The sequence below is a fragment of the Myotis nattereri genome (assembly GCF_964212035.1).
Source record: "Myotis nattereri genome assembly, chromosome: 1".
Classification (NCBI taxonomy): domain Eukaryota; kingdom Metazoa; phylum Chordata; class Mammalia; order Chiroptera; family Vespertilionidae; genus Myotis; species Myotis nattereri.
In genome coordinates, this window is record NC_138075.1 from 162,619,552 (window position 1) to 162,630,188 (window position 10,637).

A 10,637-nucleotide genomic window follows, 5' to 3' on the forward strand; every position below is an offset into this window, starting at 1 on the left:
TTTTATCCCTAGAAAAATGTCAAGGACCTACACCATGTTCTTGGCTGACATTCACTTATGTGGGCACCTAAATTATAAATCTTTGCATAATCAAGAAGAGAGAGAGATTGCGTGCATTTAAAACATATCAGCTTTCATTATGGGAAGATAATGCATAACATTGTTCTGAAAGAGAAAAAAAATCATACAACTATTTTAAGAGATAAGTCACTATGGTAACCATTTCTCTGTTCAAATTTAGAAAGGCAATGCCTTCTGCTACTGGAAGATTCTCTCAGCTTACAGCAGCAACTATTACATATTATTTTATATCAGGGCTTTTTCTTGTCTTATACTGAATAAGTTTCCATGTTACCTTAATGGCAAATCCCTTATCATTCTACAGAATGACTCATATTGCATATTTAATTCTTAAATGAAAATGTTATTGGTTGGAGCATCCTAAAAGACAAAAATAATGATAAAATATATCTCATCCAGCATGTTAACAGAGGGTCATACATATCTTGAAACAATCAGGTGGTTCTATAGTCATGATTTCAAATATGTGTAAAGTTAAATTTTGTCCAGAAAATGATTTCCTAGATTAATAAAGGAAAGTTAATATGTATAACTCTGTATTGTGAATCAAAATAACTTTACCTACGTTATATTTTTTACATTGGGAGATCTTCCTGCTCTCCCATACAATTATATATCCTATATAATAAAAGCCTAATATGCAAAGTGTCCAGTAGTCTGCTCATCTGTTCAACCAATCAAAGTGTAATATACTGATGATATGTTAAGGCCACTCAACAGCTCACTATGACGTGCACTGACCACCAGGGGACAGACGCTCCAACCAGTAGGTTAGCTTGCTGCTGGGGTCTGGCCAATTGGGACAGGGTGAGATGGGCCGGACACACCCTGAAGCCCTCCTGTGTCCCTCCCTGGCCCTGATCATAGGCCCTGATCGTGTACTGATGGGGTCCTTCAGCCTGGCCTGTGCCCTCTCGCAATTCAGGACTCCTTGGAGGATGGCAGAGAGCCGGTTTCAGCCTGATCCTGCAGGCCAGGCTGAGGGACCCCACTGGTGCACGAATTCGTGCACCGGGCCTCTAGTGTGTTATAATGAAAAAGGCTTTCCCAAGCAGTGGCAAATATTTTCCATATTTCCTGCAAACAGGAAAGACCATAAAGTTTGTTCTACTTTAATAATACTTCCCCGACCCCACTTAGCCCCTTTAGTGCTTACTGCACTGACACCTGAGAACTATAATTTCAGGACAATAATAATTGCAATAATAATAACTATTATGCATTAAACACTTGCTATGTACCAGGTCCTGTTCTAAGATTTCACATGGGCACTAGATTTACAAATTTAGTACAACCAACGATAGTCAGAGATAATTACTTTTAAAGAGTTCAGATTTGCTTATTTAAAAAAAAGATAATAATTGGCTTTGAGTATAATCTCTTCAATCCTCACGACAACACTATGAGCTTGCTCAGGGACCATAGATATTATACAGATCAACTTCCATGTCCTATAAGTCCTCCCTGAATCCACTGTACAGATTAAGAAGCAATCATTTTTCCCTTAGTGCCAAGTTTATGAAATGAAATAGGCAAGGCACTGAATGTAGATGTATTAATAAGACCTCAGGCTTATACTGAATAAAGAGAGAAAAATGGTAGGTAAAACGTATAGTAAATATTCAACATTCCAAATCATGAATACACATGACACCAGTATTTCCTGTAATAATATATTAAAGCACCATAGTTTTGTTTGTTTATTGAAATATCCCTGGTATTCTGAATTTATACTTGATGTAAACAATGATATTATGAGTACTACACTATACTAGTATTCATACAGGAGGAGGCCTGCAATTTAAACATTTGCATATATATCAGATGAATATACTGTTGTTATATGTTACTGTTACTTCTTTTTTTTTTTGTAAGAAGGTAGATGAGTAAATAGTAAGAAAAAAGCAAGCATGCTTATGATTTAGGTAGTTTGCTATAATATATTGGTGTATCAAATTATTTAATCAATTAGATTTTTTGTTTATATACAACTATTACTTCCAAGTAAGCACCCTCATAAACTATTTTTTTAAGTATTAACTATAGCGGATATAATAAAATAGCAATAAAATGTACTTCATCACTGCACCTGATAAATACCTGAAATTCACCAATGTGATGAACTTTCAGTTATAAATAATTACCTATATCCACATCATTAAAAAATCTAATAGGTTAAGTATGTCATCTCATGGCAATACTATTATGGCACTTCCTTTTCCCTAATTCTGTTCTATGCTTCCTTGTTAAAAATCAGCTCTGTTTATATAACACTGCAAAGATGCAAATTAGTGGTAACAGAAAGGATTTTTACCCTTTAAGTAGATTTTTAAAAAGGGACAATTTTCACTAATTATTCCAGATATGTGTTCTACATCAATCATTTCTTATGCCCTGTATTTCCTGAGAACAAGGCTCATTCAGCCCAAAAGAATGATTTTATTTGAAGTCTTTTGTAACATAGGTAAATTATTTCTTGCAATAAAGTCCCAAAGGGCTTTGCAAAATTTCAGTTAGGTGAGCTGAGAGTATAAAGGTCTAATAATCTTTCTGGCCCCTTGAGAGTACTTAATTTATGAGTTATACCTAAATACCCTAAGGAAATGGAAATGGGCAATTTCTTTATTTCACTGTGCGTGTTCAGACCACCCATTAGTCCTAAATTATTAATCCTAACAACTCTCCTTGGAGGCAGGTAAGAGGCAGGCTCATTAATATTGCCCCCCAGATAAGGAAAGGAAGCTCTGCCTGTACCCACCCTCTCCCCTTCCTGCTGCCAGGCAGCTGACATCTGAATCTGACCAGGGGTCCATATCCATGCATCCTGAACACACAAGCTTAAATGGGCTTGCTTATTTCTACTTTTCTATTATTGAAAGAGAAGTGGCAATCTGCTTTCAGAGACCAGCCTACCAACATCTCCTTCCTCGGCTGGTCTGACCTTCAGGCCATACAGCTAGCTGCCTGAGTTGAGTTAAAAATGGACTGCCAATCTGGCTTTCATTTCTGCAGCTCTGCCTCCCAGTGTCCTCCCACTGATCTGTTGATCACACCCTCCTTACTCCTTCTGCTGTTGTTTTTCTGACTGAGTTTTTAGCCTGGACAGCTGAACCTTTCAAGGCCCTAACCTGCAGATCCTTGTACCAGTGACAAAGTAATCCTAGAGGGCTGGGAGCCAACACTAGAACCTCCTACTCTTTGAAAGCCTTTCCCTCCAGGCATCCCCACCCTTTCCTTCCCTGGACCCACCGCCGTCATTGGGAATGGCCACTCTGAACAGATCGTCCCCTGCTGGCACACCAACGCAGGAAACGGGTAGCTCAGAAACTTTGCAAGAGAACATGGTTGGCTTCTTGCCAATGGGTTGTTGACTCTTTCCTGGGTTCCTCTGTCCCTCTGGTTCAAAACTGCGCATCAGGCCTCACAGAATTGATCCTAAGGGGATATAAAGCTGCCTCTTCATTGCCCAAAGCCCCTTCACGACCATCCCAAACCCAAATTCTTCTTCCCCCGGACAGGGCTCGCCAGAAACTTCTGCCTCTGGGAATGACAATTGCTCCAAGCCACCAGGCGGGTGGAGGAGGCCGCTATCCCACTAATGGTTTTGTTTAGTTTCTTGGCCAACTCTCCTTCATTCAGCCTCCCGGCGTCCAGGAGCCAGGTCTAATGAGAAGAGTACCAGGCTCACCCTTCTCGCGGAGAAAACGCATTAGTCATAGATGAAACAGCACAGAGCGTGCCGGAGCCCGAGGGTTCGGGGGGTGCAGACCCTTCCTAAAATGTGCAGAGCCTTGGATGCCTGAGAGGAAAGCTAGAACTGACCGCGCTCAGGAGAGGACAGGGACGCGGGGTGGCGCTGACTTGGTTAGAGCCCAGAACTAAGTGCATAAACGATGCTCATTGAACATGGAAACAGAGTCAAGCCAAGTGTTCCTACGACCCCGCAAAGCGGCGGGTCACGGTAATAGACAAAGGGCGGAAGGCTCCCCCCCCCCCCCCCCCCCCCCCAGCCCGGGACAGGATCTCCAGGGCCCCGCAGCGTGAACGCGCGGGAGCGCGCGCAGGCGGAGGAGTGGCCCCAAAGAATCCAGGTTGGTGGCAGAGGGGGTGGTCAGTTTGGGGGCGTGTGGTGCACCCGGAGTTGCAGTCACGGTAACCTGGGGCCCACCCGGGAATCAGCTGTGTAGCAACAGTGCTGCAAGCCTGTGCGCAACGCCGGCGGCTGCGCCTAGGGCGGCAGAAGTGTCGGGTGGAACTGCAGCCCCGGGCAGCCGAGGGGCGGGGCCGGGGCGGGCGGGCAGGTAGGCGGGGCGGGCCGGCCGGCCGAGGACGCGGGGCCTATAAAGTGCTCGCTGCCCCCGAGGCGGCGCAGTTCAGTGGGGCGGGTGCTAGGTGGGTTGGGACCTAGTGGGGTGCGGATCGCTGCTGGGGTCAGCAGGTCCCAGAGCCCCCCAGGGAGCAGGCTCCAGCGGAGAGTGTCTGCCTCGGTTTACCCCCTGCCTCGGTTTACCCCCTGATTCATTTTACCCCGCAGCGTGACCAGCGAGCGCATCGGCCTCAGCCAACTCCCGGCAGGTGAGCGAGGCGGCGACCCGGATGTGGGGTGCGCAGAGGCGGGGGCCCGTGGTGCCCGGGCCGGGCAGTGGAGGGGGCTGAGCTCCGCGGGACAAGTCGGCTAACTTTGAATGGGTTTCAGGTGGTGGCAGTAGCTGGCGTCTCCGCTCGCGAGACTGCAAACTTGAGTTGCAGGGACCGGTTCCTTCCCTTTGGAAAAGGAGTGCGGGGCTAGTTCGTTCTGGGGACGCGGGGCGTTTTAGGAGCCTCGGCACGTCTTTCCGGCTCTTGCCAATCTGTCCTGGTTGCCTGCTTTTTCCAGCGCCCCAGGCCGTTCTGCCCCGCGAGGGAAACGGAGCCGTTGACCATGGTTGCAACTGGCAGTTTGAGCAGTAAGAACCCAGGCAGCATTTCAGAGTTGCTGGACCATGGCTTCTACCCGGGGAGCCTGATAAATGGTGAGTTTCCCAGTGCCCGCCTCTCTCTGCTCCAAAGGTTGCAGCCCCTCTATAGATGGGATCGGATTGGCAGGTAGGCGGTATCGCCCCTTTCCTCAGTGGAGGTGCCACAAAATCCATCTGAGAAAACTTGTTTCCAAACTTTCTAGCAACTTCTGACCATGCTAGTGAGAAACAAAGTAAATAAATAAATAAATAAATAAAAAATACTGAGGGCTATATAGGTGTAGTATGTTGCTAAGAGGCTCTTTGGGATGAAAAGTTAGTTGGTTGTAAAGTTTTGGTGAATTTTAAGTGTTCAGTTATGTATGTTTTAACAAGTGTAATCATGGTAGTCACTACCATGACCCTCTCTTCCCAAATTTCCATGTACCTATTTGCCATCAATTCCCCCCTTTCCCTCTCCCCCGTTTACTTTTGCCTCTAGAGTTTTGTGTCAATGGAATCACATAATATGTAGTCTTTTGTAACTGGTCTCTTTCCTGCAGTTCAATTATTTTGAGATCCTTCCGTGGTTTCTGCTTCTATCAGCATGTGTTCCTTTTTATTGCCGTGTAGTATTCTATTTGTGGCTATATCCATTATTCTGTTTTTAATGCCAGAAGAAAATTTTAAAACTGCCCTGATGCTGGTCATGCTGTCATTTGCAATTTTAAGCAGCAGTTTCTAAGTGCACACATTGCTCTGCGGTGAGGAGCTGTGTGGGCACAGGCCAATCGCTGAAGACCTTTGGGCCCTCCTCATTTAGAAGGCAAAGTGGCTGATCTAATTTTATAGGCCAACTCTCTAAATTCTCTGTCTTCAGCATATGAAGCCTTATAATTTGGATTGCATTTGTTTTATTTAGTTATAAAAAAAAACAATGATCTAAGAGAATACGCAATGTGGGGAAACCACAACAGCCAATGAGGGTGAAGTAGGCTTAGGGAACAGAGCCCGCTCGACCTCTGCCTGCATCCAATTGACTGTGTGTATGGCATCTTGCCAAGTGGTAGGATTAATTTGGAAGGAAGGTGACCAAATGCAGACCTATCTCTTTTCCTTGCGCAAATCTAATTTTGTTTTCCAAGGACTATTTTGTTTTGGTTGGCCATGGAAAACTACCCAGCTAGTTATAAATATCCCGGCGGGCCTCAAAGGTCTTCTTTGAGCAATTTTTAATCAAAGAGGTTGAAGCTAAAATTGGAATTTACAGGTCATTCCAGTAAAGACTTTTAAAGAAAGAAACAGATTTAATAAATATGTAGTATAGCTCCTCAGATTCATCCTAAAATTCATCACTTAACAATAGCAAAAATTTGGTATTTTAAAGAAATAAACTCATATATTCTCAGAGTCAGAAGGTTCCTTAGTAAAAAAAAAAAAAAAAAAAAAAAAAAGTATATAACCGTTTTTACTCTAGAAGTAATGCATGTTCCCTGTAAAATAAATTGAAAAGTTTCCTAAGCAAGTAAGAGAGCAAGAAATGAAAGAAAATCACTAATAATCTAGGATACCCATAGATTTTTTGATCCATAGTCTTTAAGATTGTGTGTGTGTGCACATAAATTTAAAAAAAAAAAAATGGTTGTATCCTATCCACTGCATTTATCAAAACCTTTATTTCCACTAGTTAACAGCAAAGGGAGATCAGCTGATCTAATATTGGATAAATACTGGAAGCAGGTAGATGTGGTAGAGACCGATGTTGCTATCTTGGTATGTTTTTCCTGCTCCTGGATTTCTTTCCTTTTTTTTTTTTTTTTTTTTTACTTCAAACTTCTATTTTCTACAGATTTTGACTACTGGGATTATGTTGTTCCTGAACCCAACCTCAATGAGGTAATATTTGAGGAGACGACTTGCCAGAGTTTGGTCAAAATGCTGGAGAACTGTCTGTCCAAATCCAAGCAAACCAAACTGGGTTGCTCCAAAGTCCTTGTCCCTGAGAAACTGACGCAGAGAATCGCTCAGGACGTCCTGCGCCTCGCCTCCACGGAGCCCTGCGGCCTGCGAGGGTGTGTCCTGCACGTGAACATGGAGGTGGGCAATGTATGTACAAAGCTGGATCGGATTGTGTGTGACTCCACTGTGGTGCCCACTTTTGAGCTTACACTCGTGTTTAAGCAGGAGCACTGCTCATGGACCAGCTTCAGGGACTTTTTCTTTAGTCGCGGTCGCTTCTCATCCAGCCTCAGACGAACTCTGATCCTGAGCTCAGGATTTCGACTTGTTAAGAAAAAGCTTTACTCCTTGATTGGAACGACAGTCATTGAAGAGTGCTAAGAGGGAAACATTTTGCTAGTAAAAGGTCCTTTGATGATTGGGTAATAAAACTCTGCAGCTGCTCAGTTCCAGTCATTGTAGCTTGCCCTGCCTGCTTTCAACGAAAAACCCGAAAAACCCGCAGTCAAGTTCTTCTGCATTTCATAGTCACAGCAAGCCCAGCGAAAGGGGTTATTCTGTGGCTCTTGAGAAGTGACCCCCATGTCTGCATTATATCACTTTTTTTTTTTTTTTAACAAAATGGAATGGCGTGGAATAAGGAAGGAAAAGGAGCAATCCACTTCAGCTTTGTATTTGACTACACCAGGTTTTCCATGTAGTCTTGCTGATAGACTATTAAACCAACTTTGTTTAGTTTGATTTTCATATTGCTTTTTTTCTTCGGTAAGTTTTCAGAGTGACCCTATCAATCACAGAACCTTACTGAGTGATGCTTAGTCCATCAAAATATCCAGAAGCCCACACCACCAATTTCCTGCCCCTACCCTCATTTGAAGGGTCCTTATACAGGAGAATAGAATTAAGTGGGTGAGCATAATTCACACTTAAACCCATGCAAGAGTGAATAAGAAACTATCAGGAGAACAAAAGTACTTCACTGTTTTTTTTGCATACTCCTCTGGCTATTTTTGTTTGTTTGCTTTAGTGTGTGTTTTTAAATATGTTTTATTGATTTTTAGAAGAAGGGAGAGAGAGAAACATCCATGTGAGAGTGAAACATTGACTGGCTGCCTCCTGCATGTCCCCTACCAGGGATCAAGCCGTAACGTGGGCATGTGCCTTGACTGGGAGTGGAATCAGCAACCTTCCAGTGCACAGGAAGATGACCGACCAACTGAGCCACACCGGCCAGGGTTTCACTCTTCTGTTCTAAAGAGGTGGCATAAACTGAAGCTGCCATTTAATAACTACAGTATTGTTTTACATAACTTCATGGACAATATAAACTCAGTTTTTCTAGTTCTCAAGTATTGAGTGATATCTTTAAACTAGAAAAAATGGAAAATGTTAAGCTGTTATTTTGCATATAGTTCATTTCTCTTTTTTATGTGAATGATTTGGAGATAGGACTTGAGTTCTCAGTTCTCATCCCTTTCTCATTCATTTGATAATCTAGCTTCTTTTCACTGTTACATAAGCTTAATCTCAGATGAACTCTCCCACCAGTCAGCGTTATCTCATCCCTGGCCTCTCCTAGGAACTCAACTGTCTTTACCCATTCTTCAAAGGAGATAGCTGTCTTCTACCACTTTTCATTATTAAGATGGGCCTATTACAACAGACTAGAGAATGAGAGCCAGGATGGAACCCAGCTTTCTTCAACCTAGGATACCTGTCCCTAGGGAACAATAAAGGCCTTACGTTTTTCTTGTTCTTACTGCCTAGATCATTAGTCTTTTTTATGCTAATGAGGGAATGTAACCTCCACACTACAGTGTTCATTTCTGCAAGTCCTTCACATCCTTACTATAGGTCATGAATAAGGAATTTATTCACATCTTCTGTTCAAGCTATTAGCATCACTTTACGTACCTGAGGGAGGGTGGTAGGGACCGATGGCTTCATCCTGGTGTAACGCAAAAGCAGGTGGATCCTGTTACTCTTCCTATAGGTGACCTAAAACTTCACTATTCAAACCATAAAGCCCTCTCTAGGGCTGGGCCAGCATAAGTTAACCTTGTTTGGCATGTCTGTTACTAGTTAGGGTTCTGACGGTCACTGTGATTCTGTGGGCGAGGCTTCTGTAGCAGGATGTAGAGCTGCTGTCCCTTTTCCTCTAAACAGCTGTCTTTTATGCTCACAAAGTGGTGATAATGGCTTATGGAGACCTTTAATTAATATTTCTGTTAAAGGAAATTAAAGTTTGTCTATTTTTGACAATAAAGCATCATATATTTTTAATTTTTTTTGTCCTCTTTGTCTTTTCTGAGTTTTATTCAATGATCACCCTAAAATATACTTGACAATATTTGAAGGAAAGTGACAAAACATTTATCTATCACTTAAGTGTTTTGCTTCATAATTTTTCAAATACAAAAGTACATTTTATAGGGAGACAATAATTTGAGCTCCTTTGGCAACCACCTTTAAAAACAACAACTCATGGTGTAAAGGCTTTTCCTATAGTTTTCCTAATGACCAAATGCAAGTATATCAAATTGTGAGGGCCGTGTACATTTTTATTTTTATCAGAATATTCCATTTGGATCATGTCTTTCTAGTATCACTGTTATTCATCTTACCTATCCTTCCTGTTTCAAATTTTTGGTCATTAGCTCATATTTCTCTCACTACATAACACATTTAATAAGACTTGCTAACTGGTGGGCACTGTACTAGGTGCTTTATATAAATTCTTTCATTCCTCACAAGAGTCCTATGAAATGAAACTACTGTCATCTCCATGTTATAGATAAAGGACCAGACACAGAGAGGTTAAGTAACCTGGCCAATGCCACCAAGTTAAGCAACAGAGCCAGGGTATAAACCAAGCCAACTGCTGCCTCCAAAAGCCCAAACCAGCGCAGAGACCATATCCACAGAACCAAGAGTCTACAAAAACCATGTCAGAAACATTTGCCCCTAAATTCAAAGTACAATTCTTATGGCGGTTTCTTGTCAGGTAGGAAAAGGAAGAAACTACAGTACTGACAATATTCCCCATTCACTGGAGCAGAGCTGTGCTTAGAATAAGAAGTCCAAATGGCCGAAACTGGTTTGGCTCAATGGATAGAGCGTCGGCTTGCAGACTGAAAGGTCCCAGGTTCGATTCCGGTCAAGGGCATGTACCTGGGTTGCGGGCACATCCCCGGTGGGAGATGTGCAGGAGGCAGCTGATCGATGTTTCTCTCTCATCGATGTTTCTAACTCTCTATCTCTCTCCCTTTCTCTCTGTAAAAAATCAATAAAATATAAAAAAAAGAAGTCCAAATGTTTAAAAGATGCATTCCATTCCTTCCACCTTCATGCCTATCCTATACAAGTAGCCTAAAAAAAATGTGTGATCTGTGCCCTAGCTATCTATATTTTATTTTATTTTTTTAAATATATTTTTTATTAATTTTTCACAGAGAGGAAGGGAGAGAGATAGAAAGTTAGAAACATCGATGAGAGAGAAACATCGATCAGCTGCCTCCTGCACATCTCCCACTGGGGATGTGCCCGCAACCCAGGTACATGCCCTTGACCGGAATCAAACCTGGGACCTTTCAGTCCGCAGGCCAACGCTCTATCCACTGAGCCAAACCGGTTTCGGCCCTAGCTATCTTTATTGAGAAA

The 10,637-nt window shown here is 42.8% G+C and overlaps 1 protein-coding gene across 3 annotated transcripts; it reads left to right on the forward strand.

Moving 5' to 3' along the window:
• The first annotated feature begins 3,778 nt into the window (after positions 1-3,778).
• Positions 3,779-8,737, forward strand: DDIT4L (DNA damage inducible transcript 4 like). Of its 3 annotated transcripts, XM_081099862.1 has the most exons (4): positions 3,779-4,172; positions 4,616-4,656; positions 4,958-5,093; positions 6,868-8,737. In XM_081099862.1, the coding sequence occupies exons 3-4, from the start codon at positions 5,003-5,005 to the stop codon at positions 7,356-7,358; spliced, it is 582 nt and encodes a 193-aa protein (XP_080955988.1). In that variant the 5' UTR covers positions 3,779-4,172; positions 4,616-4,656; positions 4,958-5,002; the 3' UTR covers positions 7,359-8,737. The 3 variants fall into 3 exon arrangements, with proteins under 3 accessions (XP_080955988.1, XP_080955989.1, XP_080955987.1); XM_081099863.1 differs by lacking the exon at positions 4,616-4,656 and having other exon boundaries at positions 3,966-4,172; XM_081099861.1 differs by lacking the exon at positions 3,779-4,172 and having other exon boundaries at positions 4,407-4,656.
• The last annotated feature ends 1,900 nt before the right edge of the window (positions 8,738-10,637 follow it).